A 19,704-nucleotide genomic window follows, 5' to 3' on the forward strand; every position below is an offset into this window, starting at 1 on the left:
TTTCGGTCTGTGTTTATCTTGTGTCTAAGGCCTAGGCTGTAAATGAAAGTGGAAATTTTAAACTTTGAACAAAAACTTCTTTTTGTATATGTAGACATATTGTAATGGAGAGGTGCATAAGATGTAGCATCCCTAGAGTAATACTGGAGGGTACTGGGAAATGAAGTTAACAATTAATTTCTTTGTTTCTTCCTTGGACTAGTATAAAAATAGCTTCCCCTGTCCTAGTAAAAAGAAGAGTGAAGTTCAGCCCATTTTTCGCATATGAGAAGGGAGTTACCTGAAGAAGAGATGGATTTTAATGGTGGTACTTGGACCACAAGGGAATGGTCTGTTTACTGAATTCCTTATGTGTATGCATGACCTACCTCCTTTGTGTGACTTTGTGTCCTACAACATTTCAGGTTTTAAATATAATAGTAATTTTGTTGCTGCGTCACTACTTCTGCACTGCCTAGGGTGTTATGGTGCATTGTGTTTTTAGGGCAGTGGAATTTAAAACTCAGATCCTAATGAAGGTCTTCAGGCTCAAGGAATGGATAGAGTTCATGCAAATGTAAGAACAGGACCATACAAAGGCAGAGGGCTGTGCCATGTGAATAATTGCTTTGATGTGTCAACAATTTTCTGTTGCTCTAGTTTTATTAATCAGCATTTCTGATGTCTATGATTTACAGTCATAATACGCTGACATCATGTTTAAATAGAATGAGAGTGGATGCAGATCATAAACAACTGGCACATTTCATCCTGAGTGCTATTTGAAAGATAGCATAGAATGACTGTTTGGGGTAATGATGCAGTAGTTTACTGAGAACTTTGAATGTTTGGATACCTGAAGGTAAAATAGATCCAAAATGGTTCTTAAAATATTTTATTAGCTGTGACACTCAGGTACAGTGTTTTGAATTCCCTCCTGCCAACCTTTTTTTTTTTTTTTTGATTGCTTGTAGAGTTTAGTTCGGGTTTTTTGTTGCTGTTTTGCTTTGGGTTTTGCTTCTTACTTAGTTTGATAGACTTAGATAGTCCTACTCAGCAACTGGCACTATTTGCAATGTATAAGGCTAAATATGTGCTCAAACAATATGATTGGAGTGTGCAATTTAAAACTGTTTTCTTAATATTTCACATAGTACATCTTTATAAATAGCTTATATTAAAAAAATTTGGTCTCTTGCCAAGAATCTGACATTGCTCTACCTTTTAACATTGCTGAGTTTTGTAATAAATTTACACTGGAAGCAGAAACAATTGGCTACTGCAAAGGGAGCAGAGTAATTTCTGGAAGTGTACGAGATGGTATGAGGTTTGGGGCTAGGTTCTGACTCAATTTAACTGTGATGTAAACTCCACAGAGTTCCAGAATTTAGTTATAATGAAGGTAAAAATAGCTGGGTGTTGATAAAATGAACAGAAGTGTTGGAATTCAAAGTTAGGGAATGAGGTTTTTTTATTGAAAGTGGAAAAAAGGCAGGAATTTAATTTCAACACCTGATTTATAGCTAAACAAGAGATACTGTTGGAGTGCTATCTCCTCCAACCCTTACTAGGAAATGCTGTAATTGCTGAGTATTATAATGAACTAGCACAAGAGTAAGCAAGGAAATATGAGGAATATGCTTGGCTGTTATTCATTTGAAGCTCAAATACCCAACAGTGTTTACTGTAGTTACTGGAAGACTTAATTTAAATGATATTAGTATAAGGCTTTTGTTTTGGAAACCAAAGCACATCTCAGTAATGTCAAACTTTCAAGTGGCTCTTCTAGGAAATACTACACCCCATTGTTTTTCATTTTTAACATAGCTTAACTGCCTTTCTTTGTCATTGTCATGATCTGCTGAGGAGAGACATTTCTCACAGTTTCGTTATTAGAATAAACAATACAATCCTATTTAGCATGAAAATAACTTTTATTACTAATGTTAGTTTCAGACGTTAATCAAGGTTGTTTATTGATCTAACTGCAATTTTCTTCTTTTTTTTTTCCTCCTTTTTTTTTTTTTTGTACAGGCAAGTATTAAGAACTCAAAAACACCAAGTCAGAATAAACCTGTATAGGGACAGGGGTAAGATTTTCAGATTGTTTAGCATCCCTTATAATAGCAATTGCCTTTGAACACAAGGCTCTTCATACTTTCTGCTTAAACCTTTTTCTGTATTTATATTAAAATATCTGTTTTGTTTTCCTTCTGGAAAGAGTTTTCGATACTACTGAGCCCAGTGACACCAAATTGCAGAAGCGCGTGAGATTTCTAGCTGACTTCATTTTTACATTGGGTGAATTGGAGTCAGAAGAAGTAAACGCTGAGAGGCCTGGGAAAATCTATGAGGCAATGAGTGTTCAAAGCAGTTTCAACAAACTGCTGAAGCTAATTTAACTACAGCTTTTAAGGACATGGAAAATTGAAAGATACAGAAAATAATGAAGGTCTTTGGTCCCTAATCAACTGTTAGTCTTCCTTTCATAGATTTTGTACAGAGCACCTCCACAACTGGTTAGCACAAAACCTAGCCTAATAGATTTATTCCTCCTTCCCTGTAGCTATGTTTTCAGTTATTAATAGTAAAACATGGCAGATTTCTCCTCCAATTTGTGCATTTGCTAGCAGCATGGCAATATGGTGACTCAGTGGGATTTGGGACAAGCAGCATTATTTACACTGATGACAACATGCTACTTCTCCGGTAAATGTCAAATGGTGTGAATTTGGCAGGCTATATAATGTCCTTCCAGAAGAACAGCCTGTTTCCTTGGGAAGGAATGGTAGAGAGAAAAAAAACATTACAGTGGAATTTAATAGGAAAATATTGCTAAATTACCACATAAACATTTTTTTCCTATTGCAGCTAAACCGTAAGCAATGTCAGACTTCTGGTTGTTTTAAGCTTTACAATTTTTGCATTGTTTTTGTTTGAATTAATTGCAATCTCCCAACTTTGGAAACCTATGTTTTCATATAGCACATCACTGACCTTCCTATAAATTAATTTACCTGTACCTTCTTGGCGGTTTAACAATGCTATCATGGAAGGCTCTAATCTTAGTCTTGTAAGATTAACAGTGACACATAGTTTCTTAGTGTTCACTTTTCATTATATAATGCTGCTTTGTTATATGTTTGGTTATTCTAATAAACAATTAAACTTCTTTCATGCAACATTAAAACTGCTTTGATTGTGGTGTCATTTTCAGGTGGTTTTTTTTTTGAGTTGGTTGTTTGTTGGTTTTCAGGCACCTAAAAGGCTTACTTACTAAATTGCCGTGGATAGGCATACACAAAACTGACTTGCTGCTTACAAAGTCTTTGCCATGCATCTTAGATGAAAAAATACCTGCTCCATTTTGTCTAAATGGCCAGCATGCCTATTAGATACAGCCTCCCACAAACCCCATGTAGGAGTCAGAGCAGGTTTGAATCCTGCTCCTTCTGTCTGAGAGAACTGTATTATTAACCAGACTGCTAGGTAGTCCGTGGGATGTTAAGTTCCTATTGAAGCTACTCATTTGTTAAATAATTTATGTGGGGTCATGAAAAAGGAGTGGAATTCATTCTGGAGCCAGCTTCTCTGTGCATGCATTGCATTGAGAGGGGGAGATTGAAGTGAGTGGAATGCAACATCTAGGAATGAGGACCACTTGTTCTAGCCTTGTGGGGAAGTGCTTGAGATCCAAGAAGCTTGTGTTGATATCCCTGTGACAGTCAGAGCAGGTTTGAAAAGAGGTCTTCTATCACCAAACCTACATTGCTGTCCTGGTCCTTCTAGAGGAGGACAGTCTTTTTGTGAGTGTCTTTTTACAGTGTGGCATTGCTATCTAGTTTCAGGAAAGAGCTCAGAGCTGAAAATGCTGGGAACAGTTGGATGGATGCTCCTGCAAAGACATCTAATATAGACTGATCCCACCCGGGGCATTTCTCTCCAGCTTCGACAGCTGCTTACTGGATGTTGAAGCATTAGCTCTCTTCTGCTTGAACTGGTACCAGATGGTGGTGTTGTGACTTGTAAATTCTGCTGTGAATTTATCCCTGAGAAAATAGAACCTACTGCTTTACATACTGTACTGCCTCTGTCCCAGAGAGAGAGAACACTTCAGTGATATCCTGTGTCAAAGATCTGCTATGGATCTAGAAAATGTACTGACCTGCAGCAGTGAACTTTATTTAATAAAAAAATGGTGCCAAAGCAGCCCTGGGATTTCACACAATGTTGCTGTGAAGGTCTGTTGTAGGATGAGGCGGATGCAGCTTTTCCAGAATGTCTATGTATCTAACCCCAGGACTGCTGAGCTATTTTCCAAAGAATACTGAGTCAGATTAGAAGAATATCACTGAATTATATTGCAAATATGTGGCCTTAGTTTTAAAGTGTACCTGTTCATTAGCGGTTGATGGTGATTGTACTTCCTGGTGGCCAGAGGCCCTCTGAAGGTGATTTTCAGTGCTGAGTACTACTGATTCTTTGTAAGCTCAGGCAGTGGGAGCTGCTTATTTTGAATTTACATCCCAAGAGGGGGTATCAGTCATAAAAATTGGGAAGCTATTTAAAATTGCATAGGCTGATTTAAAGCTGCTATGTAGAGCACTAACAGGCTGTAGGAAGATGCTTGAGTTGTATGAAGGAGCTAGCTGTACAGTGCTCTACCAACACAAGAATTTCTCACATCTTGCAGCGTTCTAAGTGCTTACGTTCCTAAATACAGTCCTAAGGATAAAGTTGTCTGATGCCATGGTAATCACTTTTGTCATTGCTGCGTTCTCCCCAGGACTTGGCATGTGACTTCTAAATAATGCTCTTGTTTAGTTTACAGATTCTATGTTGGCCTCATCATAGGGAATATGCACTGTGATCATTACTAGCTCTTTTTGTTCTGTAACAAGATGACTAACTTTGTCAGTTCTGTATTGTATATTGCTGTGCTCATGATCCCCTTCCCATGGATCTCAGCTCAGCTGCTGCACACTACTTTAGTTCATGCTAAATTTGCAATCATTGAAGTGCAAAATCGGCTTGCTTGTCAAAAACTGGTAATACATACAAAATAATCCAGTACTTTATTTTTTTTGGCTCAAGTCAAGGGTTTTGTAGGCTTAGAGAAAGTTTTAGAATTTCCACATTATGTGAGCAGCTGCTTATAGTGTGCAAACCTTGTTAAATATTGAAGGGTTTAGATTGACTCACATTTGTGCATCACTTTAGTGTGGTAGTAAACAGCAGTATCCATCAAAGTTTAGCTTAAATGGAAAAGCAAATGATCTAAAAATTGATTTTTGGCAATAGAGATGGTATAGGTTTTTTTTGTTTTGTTTTTTTCTATACATTATGTCATAGTCGCTGATCATCAAACTTGCTCCACAAATCTACCACAGTATTTAACAATAAGTGGTATAGATTTATCCTGAAGTATGCTAACAGCATTGTTCATTGTATTATTCATGGTAAATTGCATGTGAATCCACTTGTCGAGGGAAGGACACAGAATTAATTACTACATTTTACACATGCCTGCAAGGGGGATGGTTTAGTTATCCTATCTTTATGTCTTATAAAATGGACTTTCTGCTCAGGGACTAGCAAAAGGGCATCTTACATCAGAACTTTTTACAGAGGAGGAATTTGTGCTGATTGTATCTTTTCCCACTTTGGTTATTTTAAAGATAAAAACCATGTAGATAGGCATGTGATGTTTAAAATTCAAGCAAGATCTTGGTGCTTTTCAATACAGGAAATATTTCAAAAGCTTTTTGCATACTGCATGCTGCATGACAGAATTTGTCTGACAGAATTTGAGCCTCCTCTCGTATATGATGGCCCCCTGCCTTCCCAGTAAATTATGCTTATGAGTAGGATGGGAGCTTTCTAAATCTCTTGTACTGAGCTTTCTTTTTTTTTTTCTTCTTAGTTGCATGGATTAATGAAATATTATTAATCTCTTCTGAAAAAGACAGAAGCGATTTTGCATTTCTGTATGTCTGGTCAATCCATTGGCTTTGTTAGTGCAATCACCTGTCTACCTCTGGCTTGTTGTACCTTTTAGTGTCCCCAAGTCCAAGTCTTGGTGATAAATGTTTGAAGTCCCATGGAGGCTGAAACTTAGCTTTCTCTGTTGCCTATCCTAGCTGTTAAAAATCAAATTGGAGGTTGGTGGTGTAGGTTCTTGTCATTAATTTATCCCAGACAATCACAGAGCCTTAATCAATGAAGATGCCCTACAATTATAACAAAATATATATTCATAGATTATTATCAGAGCTCTTGAGAACTTTGTCTATGCAAAGAGAAGAATTGTGCCCTTAGATCATCCAGGATTTTGAAACTCTCATCTGAAATGTTTCTGCCAGTTAGTATTCAGAGGCTGAATTTTCCTGATAGGATCAATAGCAAGGAAATTTGCTCTTGAAGGAGTATACAGCGAAGCAAAGTACTTACAGCTTCTGGTTCAGTGATGAGTTGGTTGGACCAAGTCAGAATGTGAGGCTATTTCAAAGGAAGGATGAGGCGTAATTTATGTAAGCAGCAAGATATTGTATTTAAAGAAAGGCAATCTTTATCAATTGTATTAAGGCAGGTATTGCATGCTGTAATATATTACATTTTATGGTAGCTTCCAGGCTTCCATTTTGCATTCCTGAGCTACAACATTTTAAATGTCTCTCAATATTCTTGCTGAAATATCTCCAGAAAATCAGATCCTTTCTTAATCTAGAGTGAGTATGTAAAAAATGTGGAGTCAGTATTTCCTGTGGAGCCCCATCTGGACTAGCACAGCAGCTCTCTGTTGGCTCAGGATAACTGAGCAGTTTCCTGACTTGCCCTCAGAAAGGAATCTTTACTTGGATAAAATGCAACACAAGAAATAAAGGGATTAATTTGGTTTCCATTTGATTTTCATGTTTTATTTCTTGGTTTTGTGCCTCCAACTAGAAGCTACTGATAGGCATTAGACTTCTGTTTCTTGCTATTATTTTTTGAGAGGCTAAGTAGAATAATTTTGGGAGGCAGCAGGTGCTTTACATAGGTATGTAATTTTGTTGGTCAGATTGTCATTATCACAATATCTTTTTACTGGGAGTACACACCATAGATGAAATGTCCTTGAAATGTTTTGCTTAGTATAAACTGAAAGTTGCATTTTACAATGTTTTGCAATGTAGTGGTTAACCTAACTTCTGCTGATGTCAATAGAATATGGTTTGTTAAGGCTTGGCTGTGGAATTAGCCTTGTTTAATATTTTTATTAGTGACCTTGGCACTAATCTTCAGATGATGTGGAATTGTGAGATAGCATCAGTACAGAGGAGGAGTTGACAAAAGTAGGAATAAATGAGTCATCTTTATAACATTGCATAGAGGAATATACAGGGGTCATATGTGTACCACCAATAAGAATTTTTGCTGGAAACTTTTCAGCTGGAGGAACTGAAAAGGAGAGATACTTGAATGCTTTGAAGGAGGAGAATGAACTGTTGTAATGATGTGGTCTTGAGCAAGGCAAGTGCAAGAAAAATATATATGAGCTTAGATAGCAGGCAATGTGCTAGTGAGGCCACGTTGGCAACGAGTGTGTGTTCTGCTCAGCTTTGACAGGGCATAGAGCTTGGTGTTCACCACTCACAGCAGGAATGATACATGTTAAAAAGCAGTAGTGAGACAGGCTGCCTACCTCTTGTTTTGCTGTTGCACACTCATGCTGCAAAACCTAGTGGGGAAAGGAGCTGGAATGTCTTCCCCTTAGACAGGGCTTTTGGGGTGCATAAGGTATTGAAGCTAAGCACTGATTCAGGAGATTTTCTTCCTCTGATATTTAAGTTGCTCCCAGCATTGTTGAGTATTTAGCATTAACAGGCTGCTCCAGCAGTGGTGAAAGCCCCTGCCTTTTCCTGTGTAATGTACCATCTTTCTCCACGGAATGTGCTTGTTTCCATATGTTTCAAGTTCAAAGTTCAATTCAGGAACACAAATCCAAACTGTTGCAATGACATTATGCAGGAACAACCAGTTTTCAGTGATATGAGGTCTGTGGAGCATATTAGAAATACTATTTTGAGTTCCATGCTCTTGAGTGCTTGGAAGGTGGTTTCCAGAGAATTAACAAAAAATGTACTGGTATTTTTGGGGCTTGTTATGCAGTGCTCATTTGTGTAATCTTACAACGTTAACTATTTTGGCTTTATGGGTACATTGTAATATTTACAAGAAAACTATGTTTGTAGCTAAACTTAAAGTTGCTGAAGTACTGGAAGTTTCAGTATCAGTGGGAAGAAAGGGAACACCCAGCAGACTTTTAAACAGCCACATGATTTGACCATTTGGATAGCATAGATAACCTATTCCAGAATAAATACTGTAATGGGGCATGAGTAGTGGATTAAATAGCAAATGGATCTTATTTGGTCACTTAGATGGCAGTCACATTGTGGGAAGAGGAGGTATTATGCAAACATATCAATAGAAAGAAGTTCCTACAAAAGAAATGGGGATGACTGACTGAGAAGGAGCCTCAATATTAACCTGTCTGACTTACCAATGTCTGTGGATGAGGATGCGCAAAAGGGAAGAATACTGTTGAAAACAGGTGACAGTGCAAGTGAGCAGGAGCATTAAATGGTGCCTCTGTGAATTACACTTAACTCTCTGTTCTACTCTTGGGAACATTCTTTTACGGTTGCACTTGTAGTGGTTGAAGATGTGGTACTTGTATTCTCCAGGAGCACCACCTCTAAGCAACTGGTCTAATGTAGGCAGAGAGCAGAAGGGAAGCGAGATATTTCTTGGTTCCAGTGCAGATCTGCTTTAAAGACCCTGTCCCAGCCTGTAGGCTTTTTCATCTTGGTCTGCTTGAGAGCTTTATGATGGGAGAATCTTGCACAAAATCAAGTTGTTCAAAGATCTGCATGTAGAAGGTAAAATTTGTCTTCTCTCAATGACTCTAGTGCCAGGCTCTCCAGAACACAGAGCTATTGTTTTAGGCAGTGAACATCAATGACTTGCATTTACTTAGCTTTATAAGCCTTCAAGTAACATGCAATATTCCATCAGGTATTACCGAGTCTCTGGTAAATGCACTTCTCTCCTGGTTGTACTTTAAAATTTCAATTTAGCAGTCCTGAATTGGGTTATTGACAACCCTAATGTGAAAGTATCCAAGTTGCACACCTTTGTGTACTTCTGAACTTCCCAAACAGTGACTCAGGCTTCTCTTTCAAACAGTACAATTAGTGTTTCTTTTAGGAAATACCAATTTCCTCTGGTGTTTATTCCAGTCCTCTGCTTCTTTGGAATACAGATGCAGGAACAAAAATTAAAAAAAGGTTTGATACACTTCTCTGCAGGAAGGAACAGTGGGAAATCTATGGGGGATTCTTTGATATATCAGCTAATAGCTAGCAAATACATCAGCCATGAACTGGCATATGGCTGTGAGTGCTTCAGGTAAATTCAGGCCATCATTGTCAGTGACTTATACTGTGATTAACAGGATTTGGGACCAGCATTCTGGTGGTATTTTTCCAGATTTTTTGAGATTTTCTTTTCAGCTCCCATTTCTCTCTTTTCTTGAGCAAAACAGCTAAGCGCCTCTGATACATCAGATGGATATTGTTGTCACTTTTCTCACTACTCAAGGTACTAGTACTTAGAATAATACCTGGGTTTTCCCCATTACTCCTCTGGGACTTAACTGGAGAGAATTGCTGTTGAATGAAGAAGAGAAGAGAGATCACTGCCTACTTTCTCTCTGTTTACTTTGTGTGGTGAACTTTGGCAGGATTCTCTGGTAGGGATGAAGGGAAGGTGAGCCAAAGACACAATATATATGATACAGAGCTATGTTTGGGAATGGTATCATTAGAGAGGTGCGAAATGTAATTTTTGATATGTAACAAGTGATTGTTTGGTCTGGCCTTTATTTAGACATGTATCGCCACTGTTGAGTGTAGGTACCCTATCTGGCATTAAATCTTTGTCTTTTAGAAAGGAATGAGTCATTGCACAAAATATATTCACGTATTATATCTAAAATATTATAGATATTTATATTTAGATATTTTATCTAAAATATAATATGTATTATATTATATTTTAGATGGAAGGACGAAGGTCAAAAGTCTGTTTTTCAGGTACCATTCCAGAAGGAAGTTCAGGAGATGTTAGGCTTCCTTTTAAATGCAGACAAGAAAGGCAGAGCCTGAGTCCACTCTCAGAAGTCAGTAAAATATTAAACCATGCTGGATTTCCCATCTGTACTTCCTTATCTGAGTTTCAGTTTCTCATCCGGCCTAATAAGTACTATTTGGCCTAAGTATATCTTTCAGAATGACATCCAGACTTGCCTGAAAACATCAAGTGATAGAGAATTTACCACTTTTCTTGTTAATTAATGTAAGGGAGTAGTTAATGAAAGACTGATGTATTCACTGTTTCGATTGCAGCTGGAGAAGAAACAATGCCTTTGTTTCTGAAAGAGCAGTACTGTAGTTTCTTGGTTTGGTAAATACTTGCATTTCAATATCATCTACTCTAGAAGACAGACTAGAGTTCCTAATATATGGTAGTTAAACTTCTGGAGATATAAAGCAGAAGTATATCATCATGGCTGGTAAGTTGCATCTGGAATGGTTTTATATCATCAGAGAAATAGGTAAACATCAGAGAATTTTGTTTTGAGCATGGGTCTTGAAAAAAACCCTGAGTCTAACCCAAGAATCCTGGGCCTCATGCTATTAAGTTTACATAGGTACCACATCACATGGAGTGTGATGATGCGTCAGATGTGTTTACCCTGGTACTCCGGCCACAGGTAGAAGGAACTTTTGTTTATCACTTAATGTGCCATTAAACCTATCTTCATGAGCATATGGTATCTTTGTTGTTCAGGATCAAGCTGTTGGTTATATTTGTTAGTATTACTCTGATAGTGCTTGATGATAAAGTTTCCATGGCTTCTGTTTAAGTGTTTATTTTAAGAATGACTAACATTCCTTTTGTAATGTTGCAGAGTACAGATGCCAATTCAAATGTGAGGAAGAGAACAAATGCCACAGTACAGTCTGAAGCCGATGGTGGGAGCCGAATTGACACAAGACACAGCTCCGTCCAGCCTCCCTCTGTAGCTCAGGGGTCTTCTGACATTACACCCCACTCCCTTTCTGCATCAAGTCCCAACCCTTTCACACGCATCAATGCATCAGAGACATTATCTTCCGCAAGAGCTACCCCTCCTGCTCCTCCTTCTACCCCAATTTTAACTGGATTTGTATCCCAGCATGCCACAGCTGGATCCCCTTCCATTCAGCACTTGCTTGGATCTAGACTGGAGCAGATTCAGACCACCACACCTAATACATCAGGAGCATCTGCAAAGGCATCAGCTGTCCCACCACCTGCTCCCCCTGCCTCCCACTCTGGCACGAGTAAGATAGACAAATATGCACGCATTTTATTTCCTGTAACCTTTGGAGCATTTAACATGGTCTACTGGGTGGTGTATCTATCCAAGGATACCATGGAAAAATCAGAAAGTCTAATGTAGTTTTGCTGCTATGTAGTAGTTCCTAAATAATACTCACATTTGATGCAGAGTTTCTTCTTTTGAAACTATTTAAAAAGGTCAATAATTATTATTTATAAAAGCTGTGTGCTACTTTCCCATTGTAAAGGCTGGAGTTATTAGGGATAGTTAGCTAACTGCTACCAGAGTAATGGTAACAGATTTGTCTTCCTCCCTTCAGCTAGTAGTGAACCATCACTCTCTTCAGACAGACTTCTCTAGCTACACAAAGTTTGCCTTTGGAAGGAATGTGCACCAGAAACAAATCAAAGGCAGAGGTGCACAGCTGTGCAGTGGAACACAGCTTGACTGCTAGGAATATACATGTTGATTATTATAAATCCCTGAGGCACCCAGCACTGCTATCTGGACACAGCGCTGCATTTTCTGAGTGTAAGGCCAATGTCCTGAATATTTTGACAGTGCTTGCTAGAAAAGGACTTTTCCTGCTAGATTAAATATGGCAGAAGGGGATGGCGGTGGGAGGAAATAAACAGTGGGAAAAAAGAGAAGAGAGTCCAGCCTGGGAGAGTGCAACTCCAGTAAAGTTATGCAAAGGAGTTGTAGAGCTCCATATATTTTTACTAAGTATTATTTTGCATTGCAACCTGGGAAATTCTCACTGCAAAATAAGATTGAATGAACCTTGTAAAATCTGAAATCTGATGTAATTCTCAAAATTGGAGTTTTTTGTTTCGTAAGGTGATCTTAAATGTATGATTCTTCTTTGACCTTGCTGACCAGCTTGAGTGAATTTTCTTAATTCCTACCTTACATCTGTTGTGGTAGAGGAGGATCAGGCCCAGTGTTCAACCTTTTACTGGAATTCTTTGAATTTTCCATTGGATACTTTTGGGTTTGTGGTTTTGGTTTGTTTGTTTGGGGTTTTTTAAAATTATTTCTCTTCCCCATATTTTTCAGTCACACCCCTCTGATTTCCTTTGTAAATGTGTTACTCTGCCCTCTCTTATTTAATGTTTGAGTCAATTTAAACTTTCAACACAGTTTTAAAAGTGGCTTCAAAATTAGGCAAAACAAATATTCCTGTGCTTTGATGAATGTGGTTATGGCACATCTCATCTTTGAGTGAATGACAAACACCCTTTTGGGAAGTAAAACTGTGACATAAAGAAGAAACGAAAATTTCTAGGTCCAACCTGATGGGAACTTGAGGTTTATATGTGGCCCATTTGTTTCTCTTCCACTATAGCATATATAGGTGCTTTTGTTAGGGGTTCAAATTGCAATATGCAAGCAAGCAACTTTTGGTTAAGTAATAGAACAATTTAAACCAAACAGAAATCTTGATCAGAAATGTTCTTTTCACCAGAATGATTGAAGATACGCTGGCAATAAATCTAAAAATGTTTGCAGATCCATCTGGCTAGGCAAATGCTTAGCATTTCTGTGCAGGTGACAAGTAAAAATCAAAGGCCAAATTCTCAGTTGTGATCTGGCTGTGCCTTTAACGGGTCTGGTGGTTGTCAAATTGCCTTTCTGTGGAGTAATCCTTAGCTTCAGTTGATTGAACTAGCAGATTGCTAGCCCATGGCCAAAGTTTTATGCTGAGGGGCAGCTCAGGTTAATATTAGCGATCTGTGCCCAGGTAGTGATCAAGTGATTGATGGAGACCATAAGCAGCTGAGGTAATTGATGACATGCATGAGACTGCCCTAGAATATAATGAGATGAGAATCAAGAGTAAGAAGCTGAAACTGTGACTGTATCTCTGTGCCTCTTTCTGTCTATCCAAGCCTTGTTGCCAGTTCATGGCTGAGAATTTGACCTTTAGCTTATGGGACCTGAGAGACTGCAAGAGATGTGTACCACAGTGTGTAGCCTGGATCCCAGGCTGCTGTTCCGTGTATAGCATTGGGCTGTTGATGATAGAATGCACAGTATGTGGGAATATTTTACATTACTTTATTGTGATTAGTGATATAAACAGTAATCTTAATCTTTGTTTACTTAAGTGATGCTCTCAAGAGGCCGGATATGTTCCTTTTCTCGTTACCTTTTACATGCAGAAGAAGCCTGAGCTTACAACACTCTTTATAAAACCTTTACACATGCCATGCACAGAAATGGAAATGGAGAGTCCATGCAAGATGTCTAGCTGCGGTAGTTTGTGTCTTTAAATGTATATCTGGGAGCTGTAGCTGTTTCTCCCCTAATGTGGTCACATTAGTTCAGATTGTCAGATTAGAAGATTGTTTATTTTCTTAAGCCAGAGAAAACACAGCTAATCCTCTCTGAATTGCACGAATGGTAAAATATTTCTAGTAGGAGGAACAATGGTCTTCTGTGTGTTGAGAACCAATGTTTGCACCAGAAGTTACTGAAATGATTCTTTACTTTCCTCTATGATGAAAACCAAGGATGTTTTCTTTCAGGCAGAGTTTTACATAATTCACTGGAAACAGCTGTCTCTTTCTTCCACACATCCCCAAATACTGATTGTATAATAAGCTTTTTCAGGGCATTGTTCAGTAGGATCAATGCTGGTTCAGGCTATTTCATCAAGATTGATCTAAATGTGCTACTTGGCTTCATTTGTAGTAGTTTCTGTTTCATTTCAAAGACCTACAAGGAGGAAAAAAGGATGGCAAAAAGTAAAAGATTCCAAATATTTATTTCTATGCTTCCATTTTGTAACAGATTTTTAATGATACCACAGGAAAAAAAAATCTATTTTTAATCTGTCAGTTTATTCTGAAGTACCTTCCAACACTTGCATGGCTACATTCCAAGTGAGATCCAAAAAAAAAATCTCATTATGAGTCTAGGACTAATTTATTGTACTGTGCTGTGTTTTTCTAATACAGCATATGAAGCACTTACCGTAACTAGCTTCCCAAAGTACCTACAGACAATGTAAATAGAAATTTATTGTTAACAGTGATTCTTCATTATATTTAATCTCTGTGGAGTGATTAGAAACAGTAAAGAGCCTAGCCTACAGTATACTCAGTCATACTGGCAGGTTCTGAATACTGTAGTTCAGCAGCACAAACAAAACCAGGAATATGCTAAATATACTGTCCCAAATGTTGAATACTGGTAAATAAAATTCCAAGGGAGAACATTGCAGGTGTCGGTTCAGTGACCAGATGGCTTACTAGGGATGGTTTTGACCGAGATGAACTCTGCAGGGGCTATTTTAATTTCTTTTCTATTGGCTGTGTTGAACAGTCTTTTTTTTCACGATACCAAACACTTCAGATAAGCATCTCTATCAATACAAAAGGAAAGCAGATAGAAAGCCAAAAAACCTTACCAGGAAGCAGCGATAGATCTCAACTGACTGCTGTTTCCTCAGAGACATTGTTAGAACAGCAAAACTCCTACAGATTGCGGTGACGCAGCCCTGAACAGCAGCACAGTCATTTGAGAAAAGCAGTTAAAAACTCAGTTCAGGAAAATTCCTTTCACAGGAACTGAAGTGTATGTTACAGTCAGCTGTGAACAAAGTCAAATTTCTGTCAGCCCTCTGCTAACAGGTTTCACTGTGATTATAAAAATGATGAAGCCAATCAACGTGGCAAACCTAGACCCCAGCCTTCCATCGTGACCTGAGCTCTGAGAGTTTAGCATCAGAACTGGATTCATTTCTGTTATAAAAAGGACTCATCATCTTCATCAAATGGATTTTGGTAGTGCATTCCTTCTCCCATGTGTCTTTAAAGGGAAAAAAATTGATTTTGTAAACTAAGCCACTCTACATTACCCTGTGTTCAAGTAAGTAGATTATATGATAATTGAATGAAAGAGGTAAATAGTTTAATAAATAATATGACTAGAACTTTTCTGTTAATGGGAGCTAAAATTTATTGGTTACAGAGTGTTCAAGTGTAGCCTTTGGCATCTCACAATTTTTGTCATTCAGGATGGACCTTGCAAAAATATTGGGGAAATCAAGTGATTATATTTAATAGAAGTTAACCAGTATTTCCACAGGAGAGTGAATTGACTCAGCTTTTCAATATGCACAGTGTTCTGTCTTTTTACTTTCTTGTGTATCCCCTGCATGTAATTTGGCTGCATGGTACCTTATGCTGTAGTACCATAGAAAAACGTCATTGTATACTGTGTATTTTTCCAGTTTACCCAAAGCCTTACATTCCCGTCTCTTTTGTGCTATTAGAAGTGTAGTGAAGGCTAGAATGGAAAAAATAACCACAGAAGTTGTGTAAGAGACGTATATTGGACTCGTGTGACGTTTTCACATGGATGCTACAGGAGATTTCCTAGGAAAACCATTCTCTGTGTGAGAATCTGGAGTATTGTTTCTGCTGTAGATCACTCTCCCCACAAATCCCAGTAGATTCCAAGTAATCTGTGTGGAAAGCTGAGTAGATCATGGACTTTGTACACTGGGCTCCAGAGCATTTTCTTGACCCAAAAGATTTAGGAGGGGATTCTGGTGGGTTTTTTCCTGTCTTCCTGAGACTTGGCAGGCTTGACTGCACCAAAACTGTTAGGTCTAGTGTGGCCAGGGCTTTTGGGAACTGCAATATGGACAGCTAACAAAAATTTGCCCTTGAATTTATTTACTGCTAACCTTGAATAATGGATTAGGAAAATGGCAATTGTAGTGTTGAGAAGCCTAGGTGAAGTATAATGTTTAATGATGATATTCATAAAGCCTAGGATGATCAAGTTTTAAAAGTACTACAGAACAGCAGAGCTATGTGGCAGTAAGAATGTGGCAGGCCAGTGGGAAGTCAGGAGAAGAGAAGGTGCTTCTTTTCCTGTTCTGATGAGCATAAAGCACTACAGCATAAAGTTGGAGGAGCAAAAATCTGTAAATAAAATATCTTACTCAGTGAAAACCCAATAGGTAAACAGCATTATGGAGGTCAGTATTAAACTACCATGCCTACCCACTTACTCCACTCCCTAAAAACTAGGAAGGAATCCAGGAATAAAATAAACCAGTTAAGTGGTAATAGGCTCTTTTTATCCCTGACTATTTTTGTGTGGGGTTTGTATGTTTGTTTGTTTGTTTTTGAAGACCTTATATTTCTTTTACTATGTGATTCCAAGATAAGTTATTTATATTTATATTGTAAGGACTTATGCTGGTATCCACTGAAATCAATGTGTTTTTCATTGACTTCAATACACTTTAAACAGGCAGTTTGCTGGAAGGAAAAATGCACCATTTTGGAAGAGTCTGGTATGCATTAATTTGAACAGTTTTCATTTGTAGGTCTCTCCTCAGAGTCAAGATGTGGTGCTTTTGGAGAATATGAGTCTGGTGAGCAGTTTCAGCATGTTCTGAGTAAATCAGATTTTGGAAGTAAACTTTTGCCACATTCCAAGCAAGTGAGAGCAGTGTGAAGTACAGACCACTCTAACAAAGATCTCTTTTTGCTAATATTATGTACCATGTTCTTAACTGGAGGGAATGAAAAAAATGCAGTTACTGTGGAATTGGTAGACTTTGTAAAATATACTTTGTTTTCACATGAATTAGGCTATGTTATAGGTACTTATTTCAGAATTGACTACCATTGCTTTCTAGTCTGTAACTTAGTGCATCTATAAATCTCTCTCAGACTTCCTTTTATACTATTCCTCTAGAAAGGACTACAAAGCAAACCAGTTACAATCCACGGCATTCACTACATTTTTCGGTTATAATTCTATTTTTGTTTTCTTGTGCAAGAGAAACTGAGAGTGTGATGGCTTCTTTAAAATAATAATAATAAAAAAATAACAGCAGCAAAAAAAAAAAGCCTTGGAGATTCCCTTTTTAGAAAACCATTCAAACTCCCATCAACTACTGAATGCTCTTTTTCAATAACAGCATAGTTTTAGCATTTAAAAATATGAATGTGATTGCAGCCTGGATACATGCATATATATGTATCCATTCAAATAATATGAATTTTGTGAATTATAAGGGAGGCAGGCTCAAGACACACATGTAAGCAGTCTTGTTCCGAAAGAGTACCTTTCTGGATGGAAAGCATCATCTGAGGTAGGTAATTTTTTTTAAATTATCTTCATATCTCTATTTTCAAGAAAAAGATCCTGAGGAACAATACTGTACTGCTGAATTAACCCTCAACTAGCACAGAGATCTAGGTTATTTCCATGCTGCTTTTGATATCCTTCAACATTTGCTGTGTGATTTTGTGAATATGGTATCCACATTGCTGTTAAGTGATGTAGCTCTCTACAGATGATCTGATGGCATAAAGAAGCATATAAAGAAGTAATCATTATCTGTCAATATGTTTTCATCCTTGGAAAAAACTCAGCTGGAGGTTGGTAGAAGAAGCCGGTGACAGTACGAGTGAAGTATTTGGCTGGACTTCTGAGCTTGCTGCATTAAAAAATTTAGTCACATACAACTTTGTGTTGCTCATCATCTTGTGCTGGTGGCTCATCTCATGGTAAGTAAAAATGCACAAGGATGGAGAACTCAGAAGTCAAAAACGTGCACAAGTATTTCTTGAAAGTGCTTTCAAAGCATGAGATAGCTGAACCTTATTAATAACTGTAATACACTTGCAAACTTGAAAATCTCACATTGTTCTAAAATTTACCGCATCATCAAATGAATATTAATGTACTTTCCTGCATGTACCTGCATTTTGGTTTTTATTAATTTGTGGCAACGTTCTCTGGCACTGGACCAGTGGTGAAGGTTTGAGGAGTTCTGGATAATAAGACTTCTTGTAGCATTATGTGAAAATACAATTTTGTTTCATAGGTGCATGTCTTTTCAGATCAATACCAGCAGCACATTCATGGTGGAAATTAATCCACTTCTGCAAAATCCTGTCCTGAAGTAATTAACCCATATTTGAAGGGCCATGAAGCAGATTGGGTAGGGCAGGTCTTTGGGCATGTTTGCTGTAAGAGGCTTGTGGATTGGAGATGGTCTGTGTCCTGCCAGCCTCTGAAGCAATCTGCATCAGACAGATCATAAGCAGAATACATGATTTTTTTTGTGTTTTTTTTCCTCGCCTTTTTTTATGTCTTTCTTTGTTTTGATTTCATTTGATTTTTTTAAGAACATGATTACTCCACTGTAAAACTGTATACTGTGGAATGTAGTGCTCCCACCTTCTTCTTTGCTGTCTTGCTTTGTGTAGGGAGAAGTTTGAAATAACAATTCTGTGATCTGTCTCCCTGTCTTAGTGCTGGTAGAAAGGAGGGGGTGAGGAAGCCAGTACTGGTGTTTTGATCTGGGTTAAGGCTGATGCAAAAGCACAGCCTGAGGATTCTTATCCTGCCTCTGCTCACTCACAGAGGCTCACTCGGGCTTTCCTGAACCTCAGGTACCCTCTGTAGTAATTTTTCCTCCACAAAGGTGCTTTTGTGAACTACATCAATGACAAATAGAGGAAAAAAAAAGAAAGCCAGCCAGAATTTATGAAAGAGCCCAAATCAATGAAGTTATTTGAAGAGAGAAAAGGAAGAGAAGGGCAAACATGAGTAAGGATGAAAAATTAGGTTTCTTGCTGCCAAGCAGTTATTTTAAGATAAGTCCTATTAGAGGTACTAGAACAGCATCTGGCAGGAAATAGCCCAGAAATAATTATTTCTTCATTATAAGTATAATGAGAAAATAATAAAGAAAATAAGTTGCTAATGTCCTCTTAGAAACATTTGTGTTCCATCGTGGTTGTTTTCATTAAAAAAGGGCATTTTCATCATCAGCCAGGAAGAATTAGGTGACAGAATTGTAAAGAAAAAAGATTGAGTTTTATTATTACTGTTTCCCTCCATTTTAGAGCATTTTTCAACCAAAAACTTAAACAGTAACAATTTTTTTCAGTATTTCTGAGACTGTATATATTTAATTTTCAGTAATGAAGCACTTTGAAACTTTTCACATTTAAGTTGCTTTATTTTTAAGAGACTGGATACAGATTTCTGCCTCTGATTTAAATCAGTTACAAAAGGAGAGGGGTAAAAAAACCCCATCCATTTTAGTTTTTGCCTTCCTACTAAATATGAAGAAATCTTTCCTAGTACCTGAATTCGTGGGAGCTTCTTGGCTCTTAACATTTCTAATAATCCGGTCAGTACTACAGCTTGTGGGCTGCAGCTGCTGTTAAGGTAGATGTGCCTGAGAATGTACATCCACAACCTCAGCGCTCACAGAGCATGGATCCCATGAAAGGCAAAGATGCATT

The 19,704-nt window shown here is 37.9% G+C and overlaps 1 protein-coding gene across 3 annotated transcripts in view; it reads left to right on the top strand.

Annotated features, from left to right (window-relative positions):
* GABRA4 (gamma-aminobutyric acid type A receptor subunit alpha4) overlaps positions 1–19,704 on the top strand; it is an 84,020-nt gene that overhangs the window by 23,410 nt on the left and 40,906 nt on the right. Inside the window, exons 9-10 of one of the 3 annotated variants that reach the window (XM_069856107.1) lie at positions 10,997–11,411; positions 16,761–18,368. The exons of 1 other annotated variant lie outside the window; for it this stretch is intronic. In XM_069856107.1, coding sequence (XP_069712208.1) covers positions 10,997–11,411; positions 16,761–16,891 — 546 coding nt within the window. In that variant the 3' untranslated portion in view covers positions 16,892–18,368. Of the gene's footprint in view, positions 1–10,996; positions 12,400–16,760; positions 18,369–19,704 lie in introns of those variants that run through there. One more of the 3 variants, XM_069856108.1, reaches the window with a different exon arrangement.

The sequence above is a fragment of the Phaenicophaeus curvirostris genome, chromosome 4 (assembly GCF_032191515.1).
Source record: "Phaenicophaeus curvirostris isolate KB17595 chromosome 4, BPBGC_Pcur_1.0, whole genome shotgun sequence".
Classification (NCBI taxonomy): Eukaryota; Metazoa; Chordata; class Aves; order Cuculiformes; family Cuculidae; genus Phaenicophaeus; species Phaenicophaeus curvirostris.